General features: G+C 39.1%; 1 protein-coding gene across 2 annotated transcripts in view; it reads right to left on the bottom strand.

The window, feature by feature from the left end:
* LOC120542171 (ras-related C3 botulinum toxin substrate 1) overlaps positions 1 to 13,887 on the bottom strand; it is a 31,464-nt gene extending 17,577 nt beyond the window's left edge. Inside the window, exon 1 of one of the 2 annotated variants that reach the window (XM_039774418.1) lies at positions 13,604 to 13,887. In XM_039774418.1, coding sequence (XP_039630352.1) covers positions 13,604 to 13,638 — 35 coding nt within the window. In that variant the 5' untranslated portion in view covers positions 13,639 to 13,887. The remainder of the gene's footprint in view (positions 1 to 13,603) is intronic. The other variant, XM_039774419.1, reaches the window with a different exon arrangement.
* Between the last annotated feature and the right edge of the window lie 583 nt (positions 13,888 to 14,470).

Below are 14,470 nucleotides of genomic sequence, written 5' to 3'. Positions count from 1 at the left end.
AGCTAAAGATAAAACAAAGCTGTAAAACATCTGAAATGCCACTACTAACACGCAACAGCATCTGAAAACTTCTTTCTTCAGTCCTACAGCAGCAACTAGTGGCAACCAAAACATTTATATTCAATGACAAGAAAGAGAGAATGATTTACCTGCTATACTGTGGAGTTCAAAAACTCAAAAGAGTTCAATTATTGCTACCAAGAGAAAAGGCTTCAATATCTACAGGTGTGGAAGCTTTCACGTTAATGGCTAGCATTAGTGTCATTGACAACACATGCACAGTAGGGCTGTAAAACTGAATGTCGCTATATAACATTAAAAAAGGTCTTATTTGGAGGGAAAAGGAAAAAAAAAAAAAATTGGATGACTCGATTGTAAAACAGTTTTTTGACAGCGAGTTACTCCAGACGTGCAATATTTTCCAGGTTTTTTTTTTGGACTTCACTTCCAGGATCAGCTATTTAATTGTTTTTAATGTTTAGTGTATTATATTTATTAGTAAAACATACAAATCCACAAGTGTATGCGGAGCAGTTTTTTTCCCCCCCAAATGCTTTTCCAGTGCTCTGAAAGAATTTTATATCTCATTCTCTCCCTCTTTAGTCTGGGATCTCCAGTTTCTGTTTAAATGCTAACACCTTCCCATTACAACAAGTGGAAAATAATAATAATTCTAATATTCCTTTTAGTACAGTGGGTTAAAATCCCCACTTTAAAAACAGTCAAAAGTGCTGTGTCCGACAAATTATGCAAGATTCACATTAAGCGCCTCATTGTTCAATTCCAGTTCTTGGGTTAGAACGGATCTGCCTATCTCGACAGTTCAACTTCTTAAGTACAAGTGACCCGTATCTAACTAATGGGAATGCATCCGTCCTCCAGAACAGCAAGCAAGTGCAACACGGACATGTTTGTGCACAAGTCACCTGCACCGCCAGCAACAAAAATGTCACATTTGAGGGGCGACTCATGGATCAAAAATGACAGTACGGACATGCTAGCAGCTAGTGTATGCATCACATTTTGCTCTGGAGGATGGCAAACACTTTGTCAATTGTGCACAATTAGGTCGATACAGCAAAACAAAAAAGCCAAACAGCTAATTTTTGCAGGCACTACAGCACCAGTAACAAGAAACAGCAGCAATGATGGGACAGTGACTGCGGTCACAGCTGTGGCTCTCCTCCACTGTTTGTCGTCACACCACTGGCACTCACTGATGAGTGCAGTGCTCAGCCCAGGAGTACAGAGTATAGGCAAAAAAATTACATAAATCGGATTCAAAAAGATCGGACATCTGTGTCCATATATACAGGGCTAAGGGGAACTGAATTAGAGTCACTTCGGGCCTACCATTAAAGTGAACTAGTCGTGGTCTCCGTCTTGCTTGGCTGCCTGTTTTGACACAAAATGCAGAAGACAATGAGGTTTAATTAAAAATATTCAGGCCACTTATTAAAATATTACTGCACTCGTACAGGAGGAAAAAGTAGATTGTCCAGCACCGGACTTACTAATTGACCCGTATTCCTCGTGATCTTTATCAGGACAGCAAGCCTTACGATCCACACGTGCTGGCACCATGACATTATTATTTTTCTCCCCTAACCCCCAAACGTGGTGTCTTTGATAAATAAAGTGCTTTCAACAATGCTGTATGGGTCACTTACTGCTCAGAGGGTGTCCCTGCACTGCAAACATTGTGACATTTATGTATTTAAGAAAAAAAATTGCCAAGAGGATTTTTTTTGGGCTGTGCAGCTGCTAGTATAATGAATTATACATGTATATTTGTACATGCTTTCTTAATACCTTACAGAATTGTTAACCTAACCTAAGTTCGAATGATTCATATAAATGCTTATTTTTAATTGGAATATTCAAACCTCATTTGTTGGCTAGTATGACAGCTCTAATGCACAGCCAATGTGAGCAAGTTTATGCGAACATAACTTGGAGGTGCAGACAGCTCTCTGGAAAGTGCAGGGGCCTTGGACTTCATTTTGTCTGCATAGATCCACACCTGTTTTTTTCAAATTAAGACAAGTCTGTTAAAGTTAAAAATATTTAAACAGACTGTTACCCCTCACAATAGTTAAAACATATTCTGTTTACAGATTGCTAGCAGCAAAGAATTTTTTTTTTTTTTTTTAATTAAAATGAAATCCGTACATTTAATCTAAATAAAACTAAATATCAATGGCCACAAAAGTTGAATTTAAAGTTTTGACATGGCCTTTAAAGTGACAAAATCTGCAGAACATATTTCACTTAAGTTCTATACATTTGATAATCCTAAAACACTTTTTAGTTTTAACTTCTTTGCGTATGTTAGCAAATGCACAATTGGTCTTTATTCTTAGTTACCACTATTAGTTTTGCAATAAAGGCTCAATGTCTAAAGGCACGAACATGTAACAACAAAACACAACCTCCTGGCAGTGCCCAAAATGGGCTCATTCATATAACTTCATTTCCAAAAAGAGAACATCTTGGAGCTACTATTTTCTAAAAAGCACCAATTTGTAACACCAGTCATTCCTCAAGCTAAATTAATCACCTCATATAGATGTTTCAGGCCTCTAGTCACTTTCTCTTTAATAAATGTGAAAAGCAAACAAAATTAGTGATAAGTAACACAAGGTAGTTCTGCACTGTGCCCTACTGTTTAATCAGGCAGATAAACTATTCAGGTATCAAGAAGCAGCTAAAGAACTGACCTCTAAAACTCCTATGGCTGCTGGTCCCGTCCCTTCCGATTTAACACTTCATTCTATGACCCCTAAGCAAGCCATCTGAAATTTCCTGGGATCCAAATGGAAGCAGGGAAACTACATGTGTGTCAAACACCTGTAATGCAGCCTGAACTTGTATATTCGGTCAAATTCCTGACTTAATTGCAATTACAATATTAAATGGGAATCTCACTACAATGTTCTTCAGGCAGGGGATCCTGCTGTATGACAAACACACAGGAAAAACATTTTGTAATAAAATACAAGACAACATCCACTAATTCAGAACAGGAATACCGTCAGACAAATCAAGTTAGAGCAAGAAAAAAACTGATGCAAACAGAGGGAGGACATAAAAACGTAACACAGAAGTTGCCCCACTCAGGAATTCCAAGCTGCTTGAATCAGCTGGAGACGAGGAGAACAGATAACAGAAGAATGTTCCAACATGTGGTGAGGTCAGCAGTGGAGCCCTCAGGGTCATGCTCTTGGGCCCTTACTTCGTCAACATAAATTAATCATCACGATTCTGATTTAGTGGAGATGCATGTGAAATGTGCTGGGGATATCAAACAATGAGATGGCAGCAAAATAAATCAAAGAAAGCCCTGGATGATCATCATAACTATGCAAACAGCTGAAGAACTCAATTTAAAAGATAAGTTTGGCATTTCTAGTCCGCCATATTTTTTTTTTTTTTAAATAATTGTGTATGTGAATTTGCCACAGAAAACTGTGCTTATGTAAAGCATTTTTACTTCTAAAGGTAAAATACTGTTCCCTGTTTGCTGAAAACAAAAGGTTTATATTCTTTCGCTCCGCCTATGACCCGTAAACAAAAAAAAAAATTAAAAAAAATAACGCTTTATTAAAATAAATAAAATGGTAAATTGAGTGATAAGGGTTCCATGTCAGAAAGACCAGCATACGATAAGTCAAATTAACACTTGCAGACATCTACAAAGAACAACTTTATCAGTCTTGATTCTTCCATCTTGGTAGTACTGGTGATAGCTGCTAATGCTTAACTTGATACTTTTTTGGGGGTTTTAGAACAGGAAATTCAGATTTTATACAAATTAAAATGTGTCATTGAGGCAAGTGGATTAACCATCTAATTGCATAGTGATAGGTTAAGATGATCTAAAGCAAGAAAATTTGGGAATATTTAGAGCTGTCAAAAATGTCTTATCATACAGGTAATGAACGGAACCAATTAAAAGTTTGTAAAAACTGTCAATAAATCAAGACATTACTTTCAGACACTAAAATGTTCAAGTGAGATGGCACCTATAGCACCATGGTGTACAATTCTGCTTAACATGCTACTATTTTAAATCGAGTGCATCCCTGGACTAAAAAGGCTCGTTTCACCTCTGATAAAGTTAAAAATTTAAAAATATATGTTTGGGTCCTGAGCACAAATGTCTGCATGTGAATCGAATTCAGGTCTTTGAAACTCTCAAAAGCATTAATAAAACTGGCCAATCAGAATTCTTTACTTAAATATACTCTTACTTGAAGATACAGTACCATGTAGAAATTATGGAGAGCACCACTCATGAAAAGAGGAGTTCTCTCACAAAGGTTCATGGGAATCTTGAAGATGGAGCATAGCTTTGGCAATGAAGCATTACATCTTCTGAACATTTAAAGGACATCGGGCTTGTTTAGTTAGCTTAGAGATAAACTTGCCCAATGGACAAAACTGGTCTCATCTTGAAGTCATATGTTCTTAGAAAATGAGGTCTAAGTGATGCATAACATATGAAATGCATAAAGCGTATAATGCAAGTGTAAACTTCCAAAAAGGGCCTTTACGCAATACCCATGAATGTAACAAATCACACGATCACTGAGAAGTACAGTATTACACGACATGAATCACGAATTCTAGCAAAATAAAAATGACAAGTAGTACGGTACAGACCAAGGCACTTGAATTGAAATCAAAAGGCTGCCAAGTCCAGGGGAGAGGCAGGTCTTCACTTTAAATGCCTGATCCCACTTAAATATACTTTCTTACACAAGAGGATTTTCCAGAAGTGCTTTACTTAACAACATTTCATCAAAAATACATTTGCTTGGGATGTTGTGAATGTACAAATGGATATCTTATCTCTGAATTTAGGTACACAAGTAACTTGAAAGACTTTTCATGGATTTTTTATATTGTTTGCTTTCTATTGTATTAGGAACTTTACATGCCCTATTCTCCATGAAAACAACATTTTAAAACATTTTGTTGGGTGGAGTATTTCTTTAATTGCCAGTTAAATGTACAAATATTTAGTTGGAAGAATACTAAGGTTAAGGTTAAGACAGTGGTAAGACCAGCAATGATGTGTTGGCCTGAGACACGGAGAGAGAGTAAAGGGAGTGCAGGGGAAGTTGTTGGAAGTGGCAGAAATGGGAATGTTAAGACAGATGTGTGGAGTTACAAAAAAAGGACAGAATAATAAATGAGATAATCAGAGGTACAACAAAAATGGGAGAGGTATCTAGTATCTAAGAAAGTCCAGGAAAGAAGGTTGAAGTGGTACTGACATGTGATGAGGAGAGACAAGGAATACATCAGCAAAAGAGTGATGGGAATGGAATTACAAGGGAAGAGAAAACAAGGGAGGCCAAAGCAGAGGTAGATGGATGGATAAAGTAAAAGATCTGATGGAAAAGAGCCCGACTGGCAAAGAGGTGCAAGGCTGAGCAGTTTAGAGGGGGCCGACTGACCACATCGACCCAACATAGAAGAGGGAAAAGATGAAGTTGGAAAATATTACTACAGTGGTACAGCAGTATACATCCTTAATCCGTTTCAGATCCTTGGACTTATACCAAACAGGACCATATACCAAACAAATTTTTCCCATAAGAAATAAAAGGGAAAATTATTAATGCATTCCCATGAAAAAACCCTATTGTTATTGGCATATTATACATTGATGGGGTTGAATAAAATAAACACTGCTTAATACTAAAATACATAAATACAAAAGCAATTAGATAGAAATAAATGAAAATTTAACCTCACTTTTTAATAACGTCTTTGTTTTTCACAATCGCAGATACCGTCGTTCTCGGCATACGGTATGCAGCAGCCAAGTCCCAGATACGCATGCCACCTTCATGCTTTTCAACAATCAATTAAAGTTTACACGAAAAAACACAAAATTATGTGTGAAGGTTGTTCACTGAATGCTAGCAACTGGCACGCTGACCCTCGTGGGCAGTTGTGGCTTTGTCTTGAGGTAAACATGGGAAGCGCGCGGTGTTCTAGCACGCGAGTCATATTCCAAACAAAGGCTGTATATCAAGCAACATTTTTCACGCCCAAACAGGACATATACCAAGTTGGACTTATTCCAAAGCAGACATATACCAAGGTACCACTGTACTTCCCAACTTTTTTCTGTCTCAGACTAATGAGGCTCCATTTCTTTTGTATGCTAGAGTAGGAGTAGGTCCTCAAGGCCAAGGATACATACACATGGCTGCTCTTCTTATGCAAGGCTTCGAATGCCTTTAGGCTTCTTTTTTCCCCGTGCATCGTGTGGGAGCTGCAAACTCACCAGGCCTGCCCACAGTACTCTAGTGTAATAATCTAAATGTTGACACTGATGACCTTTATTCAACACCCACCACATTTGGCTTTAAGAGCTCCCACCTTTGGATACAGGATAAGTCAGCTGCTGCGGTGGGTTGGCACCCTGCCCGGGATTGGTTCCTGCCTTGTGCCCTGTGTTGGCTGGGATTGGCTCCAGCAGACCCCCGTGACCCTGTATTCGGATTCAGCGGGTTAGAAAATGGATGGATGGATGGATGGATAAGTCAGCTGTATCACAAGTCTCTGCGTCATTCAAGGATTAAAATTTCCAAGAACAACGTTTCTAAGTATTAAATGCTGACTTAATACAATTTTCTGAAATACTCTTAATTTTTATTTCAACTTTATAATACTGAAGATTTCTTTTCAAACTCATCAGGAGTGCACCGGACAAACCTACCTTTTGGAACTGTTTAGTACTTTCCAAGTCACAAATTTTAGAAACTTTACATATGAATAAAAAAAAAAAAGTACCACTATGAACGCAATGGGCTATCGGGTGAAAACTATGTACGAGGTACAGTGGTGTGAAAAACTATTTGCCCCCTTCCTGATTTCTTATTCTTTTGCATGTTTGTCACACAAAATGTTTCTGATCATCAAACACATTTAACCATTAGTCAAACATAACACAAGTAAACACAAAATGCAGTTTTTAAATGATGGTTTTTATTATTTAGGAAGAAAAAAAAATCCAAACCTACATGGCCCTGTGTGAAAAAGTAATTGCCCCCTGAACCTAATAACTGGTTGGGCCACCCTTAGCAGCAATAACTGCAATCAAGCGTTTGCGATAACTTGCAATGAGTCTTTTACAGCGCTCTGGAGGAATTTTGGCCCACTCATCTTTGCAGAATTGTTGTATTTCAGCTTTATTTGAGGGTTTTCTAGCATGAACCGCCTTTTTAAGGTCATGCCATAGCATCTCAATTGGATTCAGGTCAGGACTTTGACTAGGCCACTCCAAAGTCTTCATTTTGTTTTTCTTCAGCTATTCAGAGGTGGATTTGCTGGTGTGTTTTGGGTCATTGTCCTGTTGCAGCACCCAAGATCGCTTGAGTTGACGAACAGATGGCCGGACATTCTCCTTCAGGATTTTTTGGTAGACAGTAGAATTCATGGTTCCATCTATCACAGCAAGCCTTCCAGGTCCTGAAGCAGCAAAACAACCCCAGACCATCACACTACCACCACCATATTCTACTGTTGGTATGATGTTCTTTTTCTGAAATGCTGTGTTCCTTTTACGCCAGATGTAACGGGACATTTGCCTTTCAAAAAGTTCAACTTTTGTCTCATCAGTCCACAAGGTATTTTCCCAAAAGTCTTGGCAATCATTGAGATGTTTCTTAGCAAAATTGAGACGAGCCCTAATGTTCTTTTTGCTTAACAGTGGTTTGCGTCTTGGAAATCTGCCGTGCAGGCTGTTTTTGCCCAGTCTCTTTCTTATGGTGGAGTCTTGAACATTGACCTTAATTGAGGCAAGTGAGGCCTGCAGTTCTTTAGACGTTGTCCTGGGGTCTTTTGTGACCTCTCGGATGAGTCGTCTCTGCGCTCTTGGGGTAATTTTGGTCGGCCGGCCACTCCTGGGAAGGTTCACCACTGTTCCATGTTTTTGCTATTTGTGGATAATGGCTCTCACTGTGGTTCACTGGAGTCCCAAAGCTTTAGAAATGGCTTTATAACCTTTACCAGACTGATAGATCTCAATGACTTCTGTTCTCATTTGTTCCTGAATTTCTTTGGATCTTGGCATGATGTCTAGCTTTTGAGGTGCTTTTGGTCTACTCCTCTGTGTCAGGCAGCTCCTATTGAAGTGATTTCTTGATTGAAACAGGTGTGGCAGTAATCAGGCCTGGGGGTGGCTTCGGAAATTGAACTCAGGTGTGATACACCACAGTTCGGTGATTTTTGAACAAGGGGGCAATTACTTTTTCACACAGGGCCATGTAGGTTTGGGTTTTTTTTCTCCCTAAATAATAAAAACCATCATTTAAAAACTGCATTTCGTGTTTACTTGTGTTATATTTGACTAATGGTTAAATGTGTTTGATGATCAGAAACATTTTGTGTGACAAACATGCAAAAGAATAAGAAATCAGGAAGGGGGCAAATAGTTTTTCACACCACTGTATATAGTCACATCTTGTCTGTTTCAGGTCCTATCTGACAGGCAGAAGTTTCTTGGTGTGCCTTTGCCCCTCTCATTCTGGGCCCCAAGTTGTTTTCCATTGCATATGCCCCTTGCCAGGGTCTATCTTTAAAAAAAAAAAAGGTATCTTCCCACTGTTGTTATCCTTATAGGACAGTGTGGAAGACAGTAAATCTTGGAAGTGTAAAGAAAACAATATGATGTTTGGGCTCTCTAACCTTTGCAGTCCCTCCAGTTGTAATTTTGGTTCAATACCACCACTGATACAATGCTGTGCTAGGAACTTGGGTGTGAGATGTGATGGTAACTTCAAATTGGATAAAGAACTTAAGTCCCGTTTCCCAAACCACAACACGCGCTACAAATGTTAGCAGAGGTCAAACCCTTTTTGTCTATTGCTGACCTTGAAAAGGTAACTCATGCCTGTATTACTATAACTCACCATACACTGATGTCACCGAGCAGTCCGCCTTCTTGTCTACAATAGGCTCAAAACCCTGCTGCTATACTGCGGTCGGTTAAACATAAGCATGATCATATTTCTCCTGTGAGTAAGCGGTCCTTCCAGTTCCAGTACATTGCTGGGGTTTAAGGTGCTACTCTTTGTTCGTAAGTGCCTAAATGGATTAGCACCTTCCCATCTCAACCTTTTACACCTTTACATTCTCTCTCACCAGCTTAGGTCACCTGAGGAGACACCCTTTGTGGTGCCGAGGGCTCAGCTAAAGCTTAAAGGCGAGTATGCTTTTGCAACAAACAGCTGCCCTAAGGCTCTGGAACACATCAGGTCTGACAACTCTGACTATTTCAAAACCAGGTCAAAAACATTACATTTTCGCTTTAGCTTTCAGCTAGAATTGGTTCATTTAATATCTTTATGAAGTTTGTCTTTTGTGTAACCTCGTCCCGTCTTAGAATGTGGTTCTTCTCCCCTAACATAAACCACTTTAAAACAACCGATGTTGACCAAACGAGCTTTATAAATAAAAGTAAGCTAAACTAGTAAACCTTTTCAAGTGATCCAGACTTTCCAAGCTATCCTAAATTACACAAAAGTCTGTTATGGTTTTAAAAGTAGAGGCAAAATGGGGAAAAAAAAAATGGCACAAAGCAATAAAGCCTATGCTGAGAAAATAGGGTTCTTCCCACCTGACCCTAAGCTGGATTAAGCAGGTCAGGTTACTTTTCTAAAGCTCAGTTCACCAAATCGAGTAACAGTCGAGTACTGCTCGGCAGGGCTGTGGAGTGGGCACACAAAACCTATGACTCCATCTCCTCAATTTGTGGTACAACCAACTGCTCCTTTTGCAATTACTCATATTTACAATGCATATTTAAGGCACATAACATGAAATACAAGACATTTTATCACTGCCAACGTGAATCAGACTGCGGTTTAGCACCCTAACCTGTTAAAGGTTGGGCTTAAAGGCTGTTATTTTGAGTAACTTTAAACAAGAGACAACCTTACTTGAAAGAGGCTATATCTAAAGTCAAGTTGGGAAGCATGCACTGGTACAGTGTGTTGCTGCACCCACTACACAATTAAACAACTCGGGATCCCAGTTTGCGACCCACCCCCCCAGGCAGACACGTGGTCCAGCCCCACCCTGCGGAAATGACCCTCTATCTGCCGCAGCCAGGTGTTACGTGGGCAACCTCTTGGCCTGGTACAGCCACTCGGGTCCCCAACAATGAGGATCGTATGAGCCAGTATCCCACATCACATTAGGATCGCCAGTCGTACCCAAATCTGTTTAAAAAGTTTAATCATTCACAGTTTATCAAAAGGCTAGCAGAAAAAAAAAAAATTGTTTAGCCAAATAGTAAGGTGAAATTGACTAAATGTAAATTGGACTATAAGGTTAGAGTCAATAATTTTTTTCCCTCAACACGATTTCAGTAACCCAGTAACTTGTGTTACACTACTGACGCCACAGCCCTGCTCATCACTCACCAACAAACATCATGGGTGAACCACAAGCAAGTCACTCACTCTACAAGTGGTTGAAAAATGTGGACGCATGAGTAGTGCAAGTATCAGATACATACGCTGCTTTTAAAATTGTTATCAGCTAAAGAAAAGTGAAGTGCCTAAACTTTGTGAACTTTACTACACAATGTGTCAGTGTATCTGCAACATGCTCCTATGATCTATTTTTCAACTAAAGCTTATGACAAACGAACACGATGATAGAGAAGGCATCACCAAAAAATCTTCTACAGTTATTTATAGCCTGTGTGACAAAGTGACTAAGGCAACAGGTTGTTAGATTAAATAAATGTTTTTAATGGTAACTTAGGCTGCAGAGGGCTATTCAGCACCGAATGGCACAAGAGGTCAACCCTGCACGTGGCATCATTCCATTGTGGTGTGCCACTTAAAATACATGATTACACTCAACAATGTAGAGTTAAACACACACACCTGTACTTTAAGGGACATGGGAATAACATCACCAAACCAGAAGTAGCACCCACAAGCACAATGACTAGGACTATACAATGTACATTAGCATGTGCCCATTTTCCGAGAAATTGAGTAATTGCTAGTTGCATAAATTAACAGAATTAGTCAGAGACCAGCACTATACATCTCCAAATATACAAACCTTAAGCAGATAATTTAAATCTGACCACTGATTCACTACCATGGTCATGAACTACGGCACTACATCCCTCCTTCATCCTGGAGGATGCTATACATTGGTGGTTGGGGGGAACAGAGCACCCGGAGAAACTCACACAGACACGGGGAAAGCAGGCAAAGTGAAAAAGCAAACAAGGTGTGGGCATAAATTCTGCAAAAAGAAACATTATGGCAAGTGTGATGTCTAATAACTAAGCCAGAGGTTCCAAAACTTGGTCCTGGGGACCCAAAGTGGTTGTTGGATTTTTTCCAATCAACTTTTGCATTTATTTGTACTCCCAGCCTAATTAGGTGAACTGTTATTTCCCATTTTGTGGTTAATGTAAAAACTACAAAGCTAAGTCTCTGTAAATTCTTATTAAAATGAACTAAGCAGAGATAGAGAGATATAGATATCTATCTCTCTCTCTCATATATATATATATATATATATATATATATATATATATATATATATCTGTATCTAACTTTAACAATAGCTTCACCCCAATTTTTACTTAGCTTATTTACTGTTTTGGGGGACAGAGACTCAAGTAGTTGCAGCCACTAATCATTCAGTGTTTTCCTGGGTGTCTGCTCTGTTTTTTTTTTTTAATTGTCATTATTAGGGTACAATGAAGGGAGCAAAAAAAAAAAGTTAAAAATGTAAAGCTATTACAAAAATAAATTTAAATGCCTTCCAAATGTAAAAAAAAAAAAAAATTCTAAAGGCAGAATAAAAGGAGAGATAAAGACCAACTAATTAAAGGAGATCAATTATCACCGATTGTGAATCTGGTTGGAAGAAAAAACCACAGTGGGATCCCAGGACCAAGTTTGAGGACCACCGGACTAAACAAAAGTAAAATACTGTCGGTAGAAAGTGAGATGCAAATGGTTAAAGAAAAATTTGGAAAAAGGCTTTTCGATTGGGTTAGTATTATATACTTTGAGAAAGAAAGGTGGCGAGCATACAACATTAAGCCTTTCATCACTGAATTGGTAGACTTGTGACTGAAAGAGAAACAAACATTAAATGTTTAAGAAATTACAGATTTTAAAAATTAAAAACTATTTAACAACTGACAGGTACTGTTTTGTTAACTTACTGATTTCTACTCTGGTGTACAAAATGGATTTTCTTTTAAGTGTTTGTAGAGAAAAGCCAAACAAAATGACACCTTTTATTGGCTAACTAAAAAAGATTACAATATGCAAGCTCTCGAGGCAACATGTAATCACTTTTAAGTGTTTAAAATGCATTTGGCATTGACTTGAGTAATTACTGATGTAATTTCATTGTGGAAAAACACAATGACAGACTCTCGACTTGAATAGCCCTTTGTAAGTAAATTTTAATAAAGGCATTTGCTAACAAAAGATAAAAAGTAATAAAAATGTACCAGTAAGACATGCAAACTTCCAGTTTGTGACCCTCGACTGAAATTCATTAACCGTCTAAAACATACAATAAAACGCTATGTAGTTCATCCGGTTTTTTTTTTTTTAAACCGTAGTGGTGCCAAGCTAGGTTTACCAGTCGCACTGAAAATTAAGAATTAACAGCTTTAGAAGATGTCGATTCACTGTCTTCCTGTAGTAATCGTAGAATAAGAAGTCGGACGGTCTTGTCACAATAATTAAACCCGGACCCCCCGGGGGCTATGAAGCAGTGGAACCTCACCATTATATTTTAGAATTAAAAAAAAAACCCACACACTGCAAAAGTTGTCAGTTCGATATTTGGAGAACAGTATATTTACAAAATATAACTTTTCATACAAATTTGGTGTGTATAGCGCCTTTCAGATTGCATTCACTCATGCGTCTTATGGGCGTAGTGTTTTCCACACTGGATGGACTGCGGTGGTCCGCCCGCCTCTCTCCGAATCCCATCTACTTTTCCCATATTCAAGCAGGCACATTCAAATAATATATATATTTTTATTATTTCAATGCCGCACTTACCGGGAATTTCAACTAAAATTAACGATCACAAAGCTGATGCACCATACATGACACAATCCGTTTTATTTAAAAAAAAAAGTATAATCCAATACCGCCACCAAACTCGCCCAACCCTTGACTTTTTTCTTCTGTGTGGGTGTGCTATGATATTTGGGATAGCCACACACACTCCCTCCTACTTTTTATTTGGGGGGTCTCTAGGTGACGACGAGCCCACCTTTCAGGCCGCGAACTTTCCTGCGGCCTCTTCTCCTAGAGGGATACACGGAAGCCGGCTGGTGCGCCCAGTCCCAACGCAGCCGGCAAGGCAGAAAGGAGCGGCTTCCATCCACGTCTCCCGAAAACACAAACGCCGTTAACTTTTCGCTACTGCCGGCGTCAACTTCGTACAAGGCCTCCTCGCTTGAACTGAACAAACCGACAAACCGAACGTAATAAAAGGCAAAAAGAGAAAAAAAAATCTGAGAGCCATCACTTCGTCAGGCAGGGAGGCAGTCACTCACTCACTCACTCACCCGTCGCCGACGACGACACACTTGATGGCCTGCATTGGTCCTCGCTATCGCTCGCGTCGTCCACCAACGCAGCAGCAGTAGCTCCTCAGACGACAGGAACAAAAAAAAATGAAAGCAGAAAAAAAAAACTTAAATATGTGTACGCGTGTTTATAAAGAGACGCGAGTCCGGCATACACATACAGTCTTTCCGCAGTCTGAGAACTAGAAGTTCACTCACAAACAGCCACCACCCAAAAACACACTCAGAGAGCGGGGCAGGCAACGGAAGCGAAGCTCCCAATTCAGTCATTTCCTGCCTCTCCTTTAGGAATGCTGCCTGGCATCCCGGGAACGGCGCGCGCGAGGGGTCCGTGCACGCTCCTGATACGGCGTCTCTCCCGGGAGCGAGCGCGCGTGCGTGCCGCCTTCCTAATCTTTCAGTTCATTTACTGTATATTCAAGAGCTCGACTTTTTTTTTTAAAGTATCAATATTCAAGCAAAAACAAAAAATGAGTCATTGATTGTTTAACTAATAAATACAAAATTGTCATTCAATTTAGATGGAAAGTGCCAATAAAAAGGGTGTTCAGACCCGCGACCAATTAACAACTAACTTTACGGATTAATATAACAAATACTACACTGAAATTTTGTGCCCCGTGATATTATTTCAAAGGACTAAAACTCAAAGCGATTTTTTATAGAAAAAAAAACAAAAATTATTTTTTCTGAAAGTGTAAGTGTGCAATCGCTACACTTTAATTTGGTAAAACACTTATTTGTTTGTATGCGGCTATAATGGATCCTAAACTATGTATTTAAAAGGAAGATAAATAGACTAAAATTAAAATAGAAACAAACAACACAGTTAAATGATGCATGGGC

The sequence above is a fragment of the Polypterus senegalus genome, chromosome 13 (assembly GCF_016835505.1).
Source record: "Polypterus senegalus isolate Bchr_013 chromosome 13, ASM1683550v1, whole genome shotgun sequence".
Lineage (NCBI taxonomy): Eukaryota > Metazoa > Chordata > Cladistia > Polypteriformes > Polypteridae > Polypterus > Polypterus senegalus.
Note: the sequence above shows the minus strand (reverse complement) of the source record. Positions and strands in the feature narration are given on the sequence as shown.